A 16,858-nucleotide genomic window follows, 5' to 3' on the forward strand; every position below is an offset into this window, starting at 1 on the left:
GCCACAAGGTGTTTTGAATAAAATATTTTTAATTTGTTTTGAATAAAATATTTAAGACGCATTGTTAACCAGATCATGAGTGACATAACAATAAAAGATAAACCTTACATTAATCGGTGAAAATAACAATTATTGAAGCAATTTACATGCAGAGTGTAGTCTATACGCTGCTGACAAGTACTTTGCTTGGAATGAAATTGAAGCTACGTTCAAAGGAAGAAAAACAAATCAAATGGCATGGAGGCGTGCGAGATGAAGGTCTACTAGAACTAAACAAGAACTCCTAAAACTTAAATTCGTGGAAATTGTAAAATCTAAGAACCCTGCAGGCAAGGATAAGTGGTTTAAGCATTTGCCTGGGCCTTGGGATTATCTTCAACTTCATCCATATATCGCTTCCAGAACCAGTGCTTCTTCCATACTCTCTCAGTCATCTCTTCGATAGGGATGCCTTTCGTCTCAGGAATTAAGAAGAGAGTGAAGAGAGTCATGGCGAAGACCCAAATTGCGAAAAACAAGAAAATGGCAAACTGCATGTGGCAAAGCATTGAGAGGAAGGCCTGGGCTATAATAAAGGTGAAGAGCATGTTGAAAAAGACAGCCACACTTTGGCCCGCTGAGCGAGCATCTAGTGCGAAAATCTCACTAGGAATCAACCACCCAAGAGGTCCCCAAGACCATGCAAAGGAGGCAACGAAACTGCACACGAAAACCAGCACAAGAATTCCCAAGCCATGGCCGAGGTTGTTCACGTCGTCCTTAAGTTTGATTCCAAGCACTACTGTAATCACAATTTGAGAAAGGAACATTTGAACACCCGCTTCTAGCAGCAGCACGCGGCGACCAGCTCTGTCCACAAAGTAGATTGATACAACAGTTGAGAGGACATTGACAGCTCCTGTTATGGCGGATGAGTAAAGGGAAGCGTCACTCTTAAATCCCAAGGTCTTGAACAAAACGGGAGCGTAGAACATAATTGCGTTAATGCCAGTCAATTGCTGGAAAATCTGTATGCACGTACAAATATAACATGTCAGACTATCTAATATGTGATTGTGAAAACTAGTTAACACAGCAATAGGCTATAGTCGCAGCACCTGCATGCAAATTGCAATGACCAGTTGAGGCCTGTTTCTGCGCTTAAGGAGATTTCTGAAGGGATGCTTCACTTCTTTAGCCGCACGACTGGCCTCAACAATTTCTAAGAACTCTGGTTCGACGTTGTCAACACCACGAATCTTTTTAAGAATGGCTTTCCCTTCCTCCATCTTACCGCGAGCAATCAAACTGTTAGGAGTGTCTGTTACAATGAGAGACCCCACGGTTAACAAGAGTGCTGGAATGACAGCTAAACCCAGTGATATCCTCCATCCATTTGCCCCTGACATTCTGCATGCACATAGCACAACTTCATTACACCTTATACGTGATTCATATTTATAACTAGCTAATAATTAATTATATTGGCTTAATTACTTGGAAGTTCCATAGTTGATCATGTTTGCTACAAGAATGCCAATGGTGCACATCAGTTGGAAGAGTATATTTAGTGAGCCACGAATTCTTGTGGGTGCAACCTCCGAAAGGAAAAGTGGCACCGCCTGTAATCAATCATATAGATATCCATTATTTATATAGCAAATTAATATATCAATGTGTTCAAACTACAAATCCTTATAATGGAAATTAAGATAAGATTAAGAGTTAATTGAACCTGGTTAGCAAAACCAACTCCACAACCAAGTAAGATCCTCCCAATGATAAGCATGGCAAGGTTAACAGCTGCAGCATTGAAAGCTGTTCCGACCAGGAAGAAAATCCCAGCCATCAACATGGTTAGCTTTCGGCCTAGCAATTTGGTTGTGTACGACGCAACGAAGGTAGCTACCAAAGCAGCGAGGTACAATGAAGACGTGAACAGCTGCAAGCCCTGATTATCGTATTTACAGTAATTGCTTTCAAGTCCAGGCTGGCTGTTCTTCTTATACACTGTTGGGAAGAATTCCCTCAGGAACTCCGGCATGGATGTAACACCCCCTGCATGATCAATTATAATTTCATCATTAGACTACAGTATGAAATAATTTTTAATTAATTGTGTTTTAAGTAAGACCAATATAACCATTTGCATGCATGCATGAGAACATAGCTAGCTAGCCCTTAGCTACATACGTACGTACCGGAAATACCAACGTCATAACCAAACATGAGGCCTCCGCTGGAGGCCAATATGCAAGAAATGATCACAAGAGGCGTGATCTTTGCCTCAAAGTCTCCTCCTCCCGTCCCGGTCCCAAATCCACCACCGGCCATGGTTTCTGCTTCTTAATCAATTTAGAACTCGAACTTACTTCGCTACACTTTAATTCTTAGTATCTAATTACACAAGTATTTTGCATTTATTTATATATATATATATATATCTACTAGATGACCTCTATCAAACTGAAGAAGAAAAGGAAGAAGAAGAGACTTTGCTCGGTGAAATGAGGTGTGTTCTTCAGGGGCTTATATACCAGACGATCTGAAGACCTGAAGGCGACAGAGAGTGAACCACGTAGAAAATGAATGACTGTCGTGACTTAGTAAGTTCCATGGACAGGACCTTTCCACATGGCATGGTCAACTGTTGCTCTATACTCTTCATTCTTGTTGCTGCGCTTAGTCTTAGTCATGTCCAAGATATATTTAGACAACCCCAAATTATCCAGTTAAAATTGTCATATCGAGTCATTGAAATTATCTGATCCGCATAGTAAATCATATGTATATTTTGAGACTTCTATTTATAAGCCGAATTTGTTATGTTTTAACGATATTACTTAAAGGAACATTTTTGCTCATCGTCTTAACCCAAGTGCATCATGATCTCCACTTTAAATGTACACCTAATTGACCTCTGATATTTTTGTGTTGAAAGCTATAACTTCTCCTTTGGGAGCTCGAGGAACTGGTTAAATCATGAACTCATCGATTAAAAGTACAAGAAAGAACTGTGCGCAGTTGAACTCTTATTATAAATAGAAAATTAGATATTAACCCAAAAATACAAGCATACATAGGGAAAAACCCATGGGTGTTTTTAAGAATCAATGTAGGCCTATGTTTGGGTTTTTATGAAAATTTTCATTAATGATCATAGTTTGAATTTTCTCAATGTCCGTATTACCCCTAATAATATCCATTTTTATTTATTATTTACCAAAATAAAACTTTCTTTATTTGCTTTGAAATTAATGACATAATAACCATTTATAAATTATAACACACACATACACCATATATTTCTCTCCCTAAACTCTCTCACAAACTTCCACCGCACAAACTCTCCCTTATTCAAATCCAAATCTTCTTCTCCTGCAACACTAGACCTCAACAATGGTGATTCTCTTTCTTCTTTTCTTTTTTTTAATAAATTTTTTATTAAAAAATTCCTTTTATATTGTTTACCTTGTATGTAGGAGTAGTTTATGTTTCTTCTCTTTTTTCCTATTGTGTACATAGGTTAAAAAGGTTTATGTTAACTAGCTACCAAATAGGTTTGAGTGTCGAGGTAGTCTACCTAACAAAAAAGGATACGATTTGTGAGTTTTCTGTATATTATATAATTTTTGCTTTCCTATAAATAAGGTAACACAATTTTATATTTATTCTCATGCTTGTTTTCGTCATGTAAACACATGTTCTTCATTTTGACCTTTTAGTAAGGTAGATTAATGTATCTTAATTATGTGCATTATACTTATAATACCAATTTTTTTGATTTGGTCTATATGAGATATGATTTTTTTAGCCATAAATGTTTAAAATTTAAAACTGATAATGCTTTAAATCATAGACTTTTAATTTGATTCCATTATTTATCTTTAAGGGCAAAATAGTCACGAAAAATAAGTAATAATGCAAATCGGGCCGCGATTCATCAATTCAAATACATGGGTTATACCCAACATTTTCATCGAGAATTAGGTTTGTATTGAAAATTATTGACTTGAAAAGGTGTTTTGTTTGCTTTTGGATTATGCTAATCCGATGTTGACTGTATAATGCAACTCAACAATTAACATAGTGCTGATCAAAAGGACTCAAAGATAACAATCACATAAAAATTCGTCAATATTGCTCTTGCAATGTTAAATGAAAGATGATCGGATGTTTGTATATATGAAACTTTGACTCCATTGTTCTAAGAAGGTTCCCTTATCACCTTTCCATTATCGTCATCATCTTGAACTAGTTTGAATATAGTACAACAGAGGAAACTAACATATATATATTGCTTCAGCTTTGGTTGTCCTAGTATCATACAATAATTTCTCACAAAGGAAAAATACTTCAAGCATGCCCCTTGGATTTATCTTCACCGTCATCCATGAACCTTTTCCAGAACCAATGTTGCTTCCAAACTCTTTCTGTCATCTCTTCAATAGGGATGCCCTTGGTCTCGGGAATTAAGAAAAGTACAAAGAGTGTCATGACGAAGACCCAAGATGTGAAGAACAAGAAAATACCAAACTTCATGTGGCAAAGCATTGAGAGGAAGGCCTGTGCTATAACAAAGGTGAAGAGCATGTTGACACAAACAGCCACACTCTGGCCAGCTGAGCGAGCCTCTAGTGGGAATGTTTCGCTAGGGATCAACCACCCAAGAGGTCCCCAAGACCATGCAAAGGATGAAACAAAACTGCAAACCATGACTACTACAAGAACCGCCAACCCCTGGTTAAGGTTGTTAGAATTATCCTTAACTTTGAGTCCCATCACTATTGCAACCACCAATTGAGACAAGAACATTTGGACTCCGGCTTCTAACAAGAGTGCACGGCGACCAGCTCTGTCGACAAAGTAAATTGAGACAAGAGTGGAGAGGACATTGACAGCTCCTGTTATAACAGCTGAGTACAAGGAAGCATCACTCTTAAATCCCAAGGTTTGGAACAAAACCGGAGCGTAGAACATGATTGCGTTAATGCCAGTAAATTGCTGGAACACCTGTACCAAATATACGTACAACACTAATATTATCAATGGGCTGCTTTCAATATTGGAATGAGAAATACCACTAAATTAATATCGGAATCAATTAAGCAAGGTATATATCAATGAAATAATTAATTGATTAATGACCTGCATCCAAATGGCAATGACCAATTGAGGCCTGTTCCTCCTCTGAAGGAGATTTCTGAAGGGATGCTTTACTTCTTTAGCCACACGACTTGCATCAACAATCTCTAAGAATTCTGGTTCAACATTGTCAACTCCCCTAATCTTTTTAAGGGCAGCTTTGCCTTCTTCCAGCTTACCACGAGAAATCAAACTATTAGGAGTGTCTACCACAACCAGAGACCCCAAGGTTAGCATAGCTGCAGGAACGCCAGCCAAACCCAATGATAGCCTCCATCCCCATCCCCCTGCAATTCTGTGGTGCACAAAACATTAGTAATAAGAACGGTCGAAAATAAAACCAAGCATTATAAATTAGCTATATATATTAATATGCGTACTCATTATGTAAATAACTTACTTGGAAGTGCCATAATTGATAAGGTTTGCAAAAAGAATGCCAATGGTGACATTGAGCTGGAAGAGAATGTTAAGTGCCCCACGGATTCTTGTTGGTGCAATCTCCGAAAGGAACAGTGGCACAGCCTGATATATACATTAGAAAATGCAACATGAACAAATTTATAAGAATAACTATTAATTGTTTATAATACACATAAATGGCATATCAGATAATTTGTCAGGAAAAAAAAAATTAGTGTTTGTAGGTTGTAAAAGTAAATTTTAGTGTATCTTCATGATTTTAATAAATTTTTTGATCTACTTCTAATAAAAGCGCTTCCAAAAAAAGCGGTTATGAGCAGAAGAAGTACTTGCTACAGAAACAGTAGTCCCAAACCGGCTCTCAAGTTAAAACGAAAAGTAAGCAATAGTGGAAGTTTAAGATAAAGATTAACAAATTATACCTGGTTGGCAAAACCAACTCCACAACCCAGCAAGATCCTGCCAATAATAAGCATGAGAAGGTTCTGAGCTGCAGCATTGAAAACCGTTCCGATTATAAAGAAAATCCCAGCAATGAACATGGTTAGCTTTCGGCCTAGCGTTCTGGTTGTGTAAGAAGCAGCGAAGGTTGAGGTTAAAGCAGCGAGGTAGAGAGAAGATGTGAACAATTGCAGGCCTTGGTTATTGTATTTGCAGTAATTGCTGTCAAGCCCTGGCTGTTGAGTTTTCTGATAGACAACTGGGAAGAATTCCTTCAGGAACTCGGGCATGGATGTAACACCCCCTGCACCAAATTAACAATATTATAACTTGTTTTCTAAATTTGGTTATTTTTTAAATAAAATGTTTCCTGTTTGGACTCATTTTTCGAAACTAATGCTTACATTTTTTTTCTTCTAATAAAGTCATGTGTATAAGTAAATCTAAGGAAGGAACATGATATTTTATACAATAAAATAACTTAATGTGACCATGAAACTAATTTGCACTAAATTATAACCAACTAGCATTTGATCTTGTGGTATTTTCACATCCATAAAAAATCGTAAATCTACTAAAATTTGAGATGCAAAAACTCTGGGGTTCAGATGGTATACTAGGTTGTGGGATATCTTCAATGAAAAAAAGAAAAACTTATAGATGCAATAGTTGTATACACCACTTTTCGCACATATTATTATGAGAAAACTAATGTTAGAGAGTACTCAATCTTCATGATTGAAGGAGTTTAGGAAAGTGAGTCACTAATCCGATCATTTTCTTATACAAGTGAAAGAATCAAATACAAATTCCTTGCAACCAATCAGATCATTTTAACCTATATGCTTGCTTAACATAGAAAGTACCTGAGATACCAATATCATAACCAAACATGAGGCCTCCGCTGGCGGCCAATATGCAAGAAATGATCACAACAGTCGTGATCTTTGCCTCAAAGTCTCCTCCGCCAGATGTCGGCGCCCCAAAGCCCCCGGCCATGATTTCTGCCCCTCACTCAAACTTAGGTAAAAGGAAGTCTAACGGGAAGGCAATGAAGAAGAGACTGCTGATTGAAGTGTGCATTATTAGTATTAGAGGAGCTTTATATAGAGAGCAAACGACATGGACAAGATATTCCCGCATGACAAGATATGGTTGGTGTTCATTCTTGTTACTTGGTTAGCCAGCGAGAAAGATCTAACTGGAAATTTGGATAATGATCAAGGCTAATATGAGTTTGGAATGTCGTTCTTTTTGTATTTTCCGGAACGGATTTTTCAATAACCACTAATCAATGATAGGAATCAATGAAACTAAATATCCCAAAAATAGACCATATTTACCATCCAAGTTTCTTTCTAGCTAATTTTGGTATTCTTGACTGTCCTCGGCCCCTAGACTTCCCCCGACTAAACAAAAAGGTTTTGTTAGTACAGAGTGTCACAACCAAAACAACAGAGTCACATGGAAGTTACTCAATAGTGGTATAACATAAATTTGTTACCTTAAGGTGCATAATTATTCCATATATATATTGGATTTACATTGCTTGAATATAGAGGTGCGTGGTTATAGGATTAATGGATTTATAATTGGAGAGTTCGGTTGATTAATGGATTTAATTTCTGAATTTCGCTTGGTTTATTTTTTTTGGAATTAATACAATCAATAGTTTAAACTAAGGTTAAATACCTTTTTGGTCACTGGGTTTTACACAAAAATTCAATTTGGAAACTAAGAAAACAATTAAGCCAAATTGGTCACTATGTTTCCCAAAGTTTACAATATTTTATAGACATTTTATTATCTTCCATTAACTTCCTTTTATTGCAGTTTTTTTTAATAAGTTAGGGGATATTGTGCTATATATTAGCTTTTAACAAATTGGGCGAAATTTTGAGTTGAAATTGGTTGTGAGGTATAAGGTCACAAATTGGATGCTATATTGAAGCTTGAATCGATTAAGTGACAACCATATTTGTGACTTCGGATGGCAAGGAGACATAATCAATTCAAGGTGATAGAGCACCAAAATATATTGGAATTGTTGATTTCATTTTAATTTGGTTTGCCTTTTTTATTTTTTATACCTCACAATTCAATTTCAACCCAATATTTCTCTAAATTGTTAAACCATAATAGCACAATATACCCTAACTCTCGTTGAGTTAGAGGAAGAAGATTGAAGGTGCTTCTTAAAAAAATAAAAATAAAATGCACTTAACGGAAGATAACGGAATGTCTATAAATTGTTAACTTTGGAAAACACAGTAACCAATTTTGGCTGAATTTTATTCTCAGTGACCAAATTGAATTTCCATGTAAAACCCAGTGACAAAAAAAAGTATTTAACCCTTTAAGGCCCCGTTTGGGATTGCTTTTTTTGCTAAAAACCTGCTTCACTTTAAAGTTAAGCAGTTTAAAGTGTTTGGTAAAAAGAAAATATCCCAATTATTTTAAAAGCAATGACCTTTTAAAAGCAGGCTCTGGGTTGCTTTTCAAAGCTGCTTTCAAAAGAAGCAGACATGAACATTTAATGAATTTTTTTCATTCCCAAAATACCATCATTCATTTTAAAAAATGACACCATCTCCACTTCCACATCCAACTCCACCACTTGCACCACCACATTCACTACCTCCACAACCACCACCACCACCACCACCACCACATCCTCCACCACCACCACCACCACCACCACCACCACCACAACCACCACAACCACCACATCCTCCTTCATCTCCACCTCCACATCCACAACCACCACCACCACCACCACCACAACCACCATCTCCTCCAAAACCTCAAAATCCACCACCACATCCTCATCCTCCTCATCCTCCGCCACCACCACCTCATCCACCACCTCCACCACCTCCACCACCACCTCCTCCACCACCACCACCACCACCACCACCTCCTCCAAAACTTCCAAATCCACCACCACCTCCACAACCGCCATCCCCACCACCACTAACTCCACCTTCATCACCACCACCACCTCCACTCCATCACTACAACTACCACCACATGATTAGTACATAACACTTTTAACATCATGTCTATTTTAGTCATTATTCACAATTATAACAATTTTATATTAAAATTTACCAAACGTTTTTTACACTGCTTTTTGTACTAACAGCACTTTAAAAATATTGTTTACCAAATATGGAGCTGCTTTACTTTACAGCTAATTATTTTCAAAGCACAGCAGAAGCAACTTTTTTTAAAAGTGACAGCAATCCCAAACTGGGCCTAAATTACACAAAGGATGGAAGCCTAGTGAAAATTCAATTCTCAATATTGCAATCAGTTGTTAAAATTTGGGAATATTAAGATTGCGTGTGTAAGGTTTTGGTCCCCTATATTTACATTGCTTGAATATAGGGGTGCGTGATTAAAGGATTAATGGATTAATGAAATTATAATTGGAGTTCGGTTGATTAATGGATTTAATTTCTGAATTTCGCTTGGTTTTTTTTTTTTTTTTTTTTTTTTTTTTGAAATACAATTGATAGTCTTACAAAGAGGAGGAGAGTTTAGTGAAAATTCAATTCTAAATGCAATCGATTTATTGTTAAAAATCAAGAATATTAAGATTTTTTTTTTTAGAGAGAAAATTACGTAGCATTAGATAATCAAAACATTACAAGATGAGAAACATATATAATGTGGCCTCGTTAAAACCTCTCTGAGGAAAACCCAATGGAATAAAACCCCAAGGAGGAAAGAGTACCACACATACCTGTGACTATGAGGAGAAATTATAGAATGATACCGTACTACCACGTCAGCTCGTGATACTCCCACTCAAAATTTAACATGTGTACAACTTTTTAAAGAAAAATTTAAAATTTAAACAGCTAGATTTAAAATCCTTTTTTCAATTTAAATTTAATTTAACAAAAATGGAAATATCTAAAATAATAATAAATAAATAAATTCCTCAGCAACATCAACCCCTTCTTTCAACTTGCGACAAAGCCCCCACCCCACCCCCACCTTTCTGCCATGGCTGCCGCTGGTCTTTCTTTTTTCATGTCTTTGTGTTTTTCTCTCTCCCCCTCCCTCTTCCTCCCTCTTCCTCCCTCCTCTCTATTACGGGTAGGGTTCAAGGAATTTAGATTGAAACTTTCTTGGGGGTGAGTTTATGGTCTTTGAGGAATCCAAGCTTTCAACATATATCAAGAGCAAACTCATTTGCCATGGGCTGTCATCATATTCACAGATAGAGAGACAGATAGTCATGACAGGGGGCTTCGTCGCCGTCGATGAGGCAAATGATTTTTGGGTTTTTATTTTTCTTTCTTTTTATTTGTAAGTGTTTAAAATTCTTTTATTTTTTTTTAAAAGGGTAAAATGAATACTCTAGTTGTCAAAAAGTTATACACATGTCAAATTTTGAATGGGAGTATCACCAGCTGACGTGGTGGTACGGTACTATTCTATAATTTCTCGACTATGAGAGAGTCAAACATCAAATACTATCAAAAGAGTACCACACATACCTGTGACTATGAGAGAGTCAAACATCAAATACTATCAAAAGAGTCCTCAAGCAAACAACAGCGCAGCCAAAGAGGTGGGTCAGCAAACCAAAAGGACAAATCCTCCTAACCAAGACTCAAGCGTGCAAGAAGATCCGCAACCCCATTAGCAGTACAAGGGACAAAATAGGTGGAGTAGGAAGGTAGTGAATCAAGAAGTCATCTAATTTCCTCAACCAGTACCCATTTTGCTTCATAATAGGTTTCCTCCGTGAGAAGCAGATGAATATAGCATTAAAGGTGAAAAGGATGCATCCACTGCAAAGGAGATACCAATCTTTATGGCAAACAACTCAGTGGCCAGAACCGACAATAAAAGGAGCGCACATCGCCACCACGCCACAAAGGCGGCCATAGGATTCTTGCACTACGATGCCAACCCCATGTAAACCAGAAGTCAAACTAAGCGCACCATCAACGTTAAGTTTGAATTAACCAGGAGGAGGACGTTGCCACTATTTCTCAGGAGTTAGCAAAGAAGACTGCCTATGATGAAGTAATAAAATCTTCTGATACTCAACATCATAGTTCTTGGCACAAAAAACAATTTGCTCAGGGGGCAAAACAAGAGAACCAAACAAAGCCGCATTACAAGCATTCCATGTAAGAACTCTATTTGAGTTCACATCCGTTTAGGAATCCAACTTGATCAGGGATACAAGGGAGAGATAAGCTGGATATACACGGATAAGTTTGATAGAGTTGGAGCTCTATCTCACTTGTGGAATATCTATTATATTAGGCTATGGACTCTTAAGGTGATAAGGATAAGCCTTGAGGAATCCTTTATGGGCTAGGAACCTCAAGGCACTCACCATATAAAACTAAGGCTTCGGTCCCCACTCTCATGCACTGAAAAACAGACTCACATTCCTACCCATACAGGAGAGAATCAGAGTGCATAGAGAGAGGAAGACCAAGGCTAGTTCGTGGGTTTTGCTGCTGTTGCTGTGCTTGCTCTAATGGCTTCTCAAGGTTAGTGCTTATAGATTACGTGTGATATAGAACTTACATGTGGTATCAGAGCAGTCATATGCATCTATAGGTCTAAAAAGGGGATAAAATTGAGAAGTAAAATTGAGACGCATGCATATTTGTTATGTGTTGATTTAAATTGTTTCAGGCTTGCATGTTAATAAATCAATCTTACATTTTGTTTCAAGATCCTGGACTATGATTGTGTTGTTTGTTTTGATAGAAGTATGCTTAGGATAAAAGAAATCAGATCTGGTTTTCCTTAATAAAATATGTTATGATTCCGCATAAAGAATAACATCCCATAAAGTGTTGCCATATTTTGATAGAGAACAATTTGTTATTGCTTAGTCCACAGATGAGTATTAATTGATTGTTATATATCATCTCAAAATACCAATGGCAAAATTGTGTCATAGGGTACAACAATTGTTTTTCTCTGCTTACAAGTGTGAATTCCAATTGTTTGTGCTCTATGATAGAACAAGAGGGTTCATTAGCTGTTGTGATCGATCAAGCATTACTGTCCACAGACAGTAAATTGTTTTGATAAAGGAAAATCACACAGTTCATGTTGCTGGACTTGTGAAGGAAATTAAAGGCATTTTGATATACTGTCCACAGATGTGTGTCATATGTGCATAAAGTTTTTGGGGTAAAGATTAATTGTATTGAAAAATTCTATGTTTTCAGTTGTGAATCCCTCTGCTTTCAATTCAATTGAACCACTGACTGGTAGCAATTTTAAGAAGTGGAAGAGAGACTTAGAGATAGTTCTAGGTCTTCTAGATCACGACTTAGCACTGAGAGAAGAGAAACCAGAGGTCACTGCCAATAGCAATGTTGAACAGAAGCAGAAACTCGAGAAGTAGGAGAAGGCAAATAGGATATGCCTACTTGTCATGAAGAAATCCATGACAAACTATTTGTGGAGGCATCACTGAATCTGAGAATGCTAAGGAGTTTTTGGAGGCTATAGGACTGAAGTTTAAAGAATCCGAGAAGGCAGAAACTGGTACCTTGATGACCAAACTTGCAACCATGAAGTATGATGGTGTCATGGACATGAGGATTTATCTTTTGAGCATGATAGAGGTTGCAAGCAAGCTGAAGGCTCTTGAGATCCCTATAGCTGACCCTTTTCTAGTTCACCTTGCACTAAACTCACTTCCCTCTCAGTTTGCCCAACTAAAGGTGATCTACAATGCTCAAAAGGACAAATGGAGCCTCAATGAATTGATTTCAATTTGTGTTCAAGAGGAGGAAAGAATGAAGAAGGAGAAAGAAGTGAACACAGTCCATCTCACAACCAATGCTCCAAAAAGGCACCATCCTAAGCCAAACTCATCTGCTGCTGCCAATAAGGCCAACTCTCCACCCAAAGGTTCCAATGCTCTAGCTGTTAACAAAACCAATGTTTTTAAGTGCTATTTCTGTGAAAGGGCAGGTCACCTTAAGAGGGAATGTCATAAGTATAAGCGTTGGGTAGAGAAAAAGAAGGCTAAAGGTAAATCAAATTCTGTTTCAGTTTGTTTTGAGTCTAGTTCTGTCAATATACCTTCTAATTCTTGGTGGATTGATACTGGTTCATCAATCCACATTGCCAATTCTTTGCAGGACTTTATAAGCCAGAGCAAACCAAGTAGAGATCATGACCATGTCTTCGTAGGAAATGGCAAGAAGGTGGCAGTTCTTGCTGTAGGATCAGTCCAACTTCAACTAGTTTCAGGATTTTCTTTAGTTTTAAAAGATGTTGCCTATGTACCTTCCATGAGAAGGAATTTGATTTCAGTTTCTAGATTGGTTAGGGAGAAATTTATTTTTGTTTTTTCTGAGGTAGGATTCAATTTGAATTTTAATAAAAGTGAAGTTGGCAATGGTGTTTTAGTTGATGGTCTCTTCAAGTTAAACTGTTCCAGTTCAAACAATGTTTTTGCCATTGATTCCATAGGTAAAAAACGATCTCAAAACAATGAAAATTCAGCAAGGCTATGGCATAAAAGGCTAGGCCATGTGTCTAAGAAAAGAATGCAATACCTTGTGAAAGAACAAATCCTTCCTCCCTTAGATTTTTCAGATTTTGAAGAGTGCATTGAATGCATTAAAGGAAAAATGACTAACTCAAGAAAATTAGGTTCCACTCGAAGTCAAAACCTTCTTGAGATTATTCATACTGATATCTGTGGCCCATTCCCAGTCCCAACCATAGAAGGCCATAAGTATTTCATCACCTTCATTGATGATTTCTCTAGGTTTTGTTATATCTATCTAATCCAGAACAAGTCTAGTGCCTTTGAGGTTTTTAAAATCTTTAAAACTGAAGTAGAAAATCAATTAGATTTAAAGATTAAAGTTTTAAGGTCAGATAGGGGTGGAGAGTATTATGGCAAGTATGATGAGCAAGGCAGACATCCTTCACCATTGGCACGATTTTTACAAGATCGTGGAATTATTGCTCAATACACAAACCCTGGAACACCTCAAGAGAATGGAGTTTCAGAGAGAAGAAATAGAACTTTAAAGGACATGGTGAGAAGCATGATTTGCAACACTGATCTTCCAAAATTTTTGTGGGGTGATGCAATCAAGACTGCAAACTACATTCTAAATAGATGTCCAAGCAAGTCAGTTCCTAAGACTCCTTTCGAGTTGTGGAATAAAAGAAAACCTAGCCTTAATCACTTACATGTTTGGGGTTGTAGAGCTGAAGCCAAAGTCTATAATCCTGAACTTGCTAAACTTGATCCAAAAACAGTGAGTTGCAGATTTATTGGATATGCTGACAGATCAAAAGGTTTTCGATTCTACTGTCCTAATTATGTGAATAGAATTGTGGAGACAGGCAAGGCAAGGTTTATAGAGCATGATGACAATGAAGGAGTTAATAAAGACTTTGTCTTTGAAGAAGAAGGAAAGATAGGAACTGAACATTTAAGTGTCACAGATCAAGTGTTGCCTTTACCATTAAATCAGATGTTTTCTCAGATTAATGCACCAACTGAACCTGTGATTCATGATCAAGATATGAAGGTTTTGAATGGGGAAGAGAATGAACTTGAGGCAGTTGAGAATCAACAGGTGCCACAACAAGAGGTGAGAAGATCTACAAGGGATAGAAGACCAACTGTGCTGCCAGATTTTGTATATTTGAATGAAGCTGATTTTGATGGTATTGAATTTGAGGACCCTTCAAATTATAAACATGCTATGTCTAGTGAATACTCTGCGAAGTGGTTTGAGCTATGCAATCTGAGTTGGAATCCATGCAAAGTAACAATGTGTGGGAGCTAGTTGAGCCGAGACAAGGAATTAAACCTATTGGTTGCAAGTGGGTGTTCAAAACCAAGAAAGACTCTAAGGGCAACATTGAGAGACACAAAGCAAGGTTAGTGGCCAAGGGTTTCACACAACAAGAAGGAGTAGACTACAATGAAACTTTCTCACCAGTTTCAACCAAGGATGCTTTTAGGATCATAATGGCACTTGTGGCTCATTTTGATTTGTTTTTACATCAAATGGATGTGAAAACAGCCTTTCTAAATGGAGATTTGAGTGAAGACATTTTCATGCAACAACCTGAGGGTTTTATAGAAGAAGGCAGTGAGCATTTGGTATGTAAATTGAAGAAATCAATTTATGGTTTGAAGCAAGCCTCTAGACAATGGTATCTCAAGTTTGACAAGATCATTACTTCAAATGGTTTTGTCGAAAACAGATTAGATGAGTGCATATACTTAAAATTCAGTGTGAGTAAATTTATTTTTCTAGTCCTTTATGTAGATGACATCTTGCTGGCTAGTAGTGATGAAAGTCTTTTACATGAGACTAAGAGTTTTCTTTCCATAAGTTTTGAGATGAAGGACCTTGGAGAAGCATCATATGTATTAGGAATCGAAATCCACAGAGATAGAGAAAAAGGGCTGCTAGGTTTGTCTCAAAAGGCATATATTGAGAAGGTGTTGAAGAAATTTAACATGCTTCAAAGTAATGGAGCTGAGGTTCCAGTTTCAAAGGGAGACAAACTAAGCAAAGAAGATTGTCCAAGGAATGACGTAGAAAGGGCAGAAATGAAGGACAAACCATATGCTTCTGTAGTAGGAAGTATCATGTACGCACAGGTGTGCACACGACCTGATCTAGCATTTTCCATTAGTGTATTAGGCAGGTATCAATCTGATCCGGGCATTGCACATTGGAAGGCTACAAAGAAAGTGTTGAGATATATGCAAAGAACAAAAGGACATATGTTAGTCTACAAAAGAACAGATAGCTTGGAGTTGGTTGGTTACACAGATTCAGATTTTGCAGGATGCAAAGACACTTCTCAATCAACTTCCAGTTTTGTGTTCATGATGGGAGGAGGTGCAGTAGCTTGGAAGAGTGCAAAACAACCATCTATAGCTACATCTACTATGTTTGCTGAGTACTTGGCTTGTTATGAAGCTACTTCACATGCTATGTGGTTGAAAATTTTCATAAAAGACCTAAAAGTAGTTGATTCTATATAGAAGCCTATTCAGCTATTTTGTGACAATAAAGGAGCGGTGTTCTTTTGCAAGAACAATAAAAGGTCTGCTGGACTCAAGCATATGAAAGTGAAGTATTTGCTAGTAAGAGAGAAGGTTCGAGAAGGCTTCACCACTGTTGATTATATCAACACTACAGAAATGATAGCAGATCCCTTAAATAAAGCAATTCCAAACAATGCTTTTCATAGGCATGTGACCAATATGGGATTACTGTCCAGTTTCGAAGATTCTTTGGTCTAGTGGGAGTTGATGGCTTGTTCTCATTTCAGCCTTTTGTTTAAGTTTTCTGTTTATTGTTTGAGCTAGTGTTATGTCTTGACTTCTAGTTAAATTATTCTGGAACATTTTAGATTCTTAAATGAATATTGATTCAATTTCATTGATTTTGCAATATGATTACAGTTTACAGTTCAAGTTGTAAAATTATTTAAGCTACAGGTAAGATCATATGTATAAACATATTGATCATAAAGAGGACCATTCGTATGATGAATGAATAACTTCAAAGTTTTGATTATTCATCATGTGATGTTGAACATAGCTTGTTGGTACTCTATGTATATGTTACTGCTTGCTGTGATTATAGGTGGATGATACCATGAAATGGTTATCGTGTCTATAGTCCTTTGAGTTGGTAATATTTGATAGTGAGTTTGATATAGATATTGTTATCAAGCTGTCTTTCCAAATTGTGCACATAAGGTTATGATCCTTGATCTTTAAAGAAGAGTTTTAAATGGATGTTTCACTCAAGTGGGAGAATGTAAGAACTCTATTTGAGTTCACATCCGTTTAGGAATCCAACTTGATCAGGGA

The 16,858-nt window shown here is 37.1% G+C and overlaps 2 protein-coding genes across 2 annotated transcripts; both read right to left on the bottom strand.

Annotated features, from left to right (window-relative positions):
* Nucleotides 1-80: 80 nt before the first annotated feature.
* LOC110774153 (sugar transport protein 13-like) lies at nucleotides 81-2,446 on the bottom strand. Its single transcript, XM_021978693.2, has 5 exons — nucleotides 2,181-2,446; nucleotides 1,715-2,037; nucleotides 1,477-1,601; nucleotides 1,098-1,389; nucleotides 81-1,007 (listed from the first exon to the last, which is right to left on the bottom strand). The coding sequence occupies exons 1-5, from the start codon at nucleotides 2,311-2,313 to the stop codon at nucleotides 345-347; spliced, it is 1,536 nt and encodes a 511-aa protein (XP_021834385.1). The 5' UTR covers nucleotides 2,314-2,446; the 3' UTR covers nucleotides 81-344.
* Nucleotides 2,447-4,130: 1,684 nt separating this feature from the next.
* Nucleotides 4,131-7,765, bottom strand: LOC110764500 (sugar transport protein MST4-like). Its single transcript, XM_021967487.2, has 5 exons — nucleotides 6,855-7,765; nucleotides 5,970-6,292; nucleotides 5,525-5,649; nucleotides 5,128-5,419; nucleotides 4,131-4,992 (listed from the first exon to the last, which is right to left on the bottom strand). The coding sequence occupies exons 1-5, from the start codon at nucleotides 6,985-6,987 to the stop codon at nucleotides 4,336-4,338; spliced, it is 1,530 nt and encodes a 509-aa protein (XP_021823179.1). The 5' UTR covers nucleotides 6,988-7,765; the 3' UTR covers nucleotides 4,131-4,335.
* Nucleotides 7,766-16,858: the final 9,093 nt, after the last annotated feature.

Source organism: Prunus avium, chromosome 1 (genome assembly GCF_965620075.1).
Source record: "Prunus avium chromosome 1, drPruAviu1.hap1.1, whole genome shotgun sequence".
Classification (NCBI taxonomy): Eukaryota; Viridiplantae; Streptophyta; class Magnoliopsida; order Rosales; family Rosaceae; genus Prunus; species Prunus avium.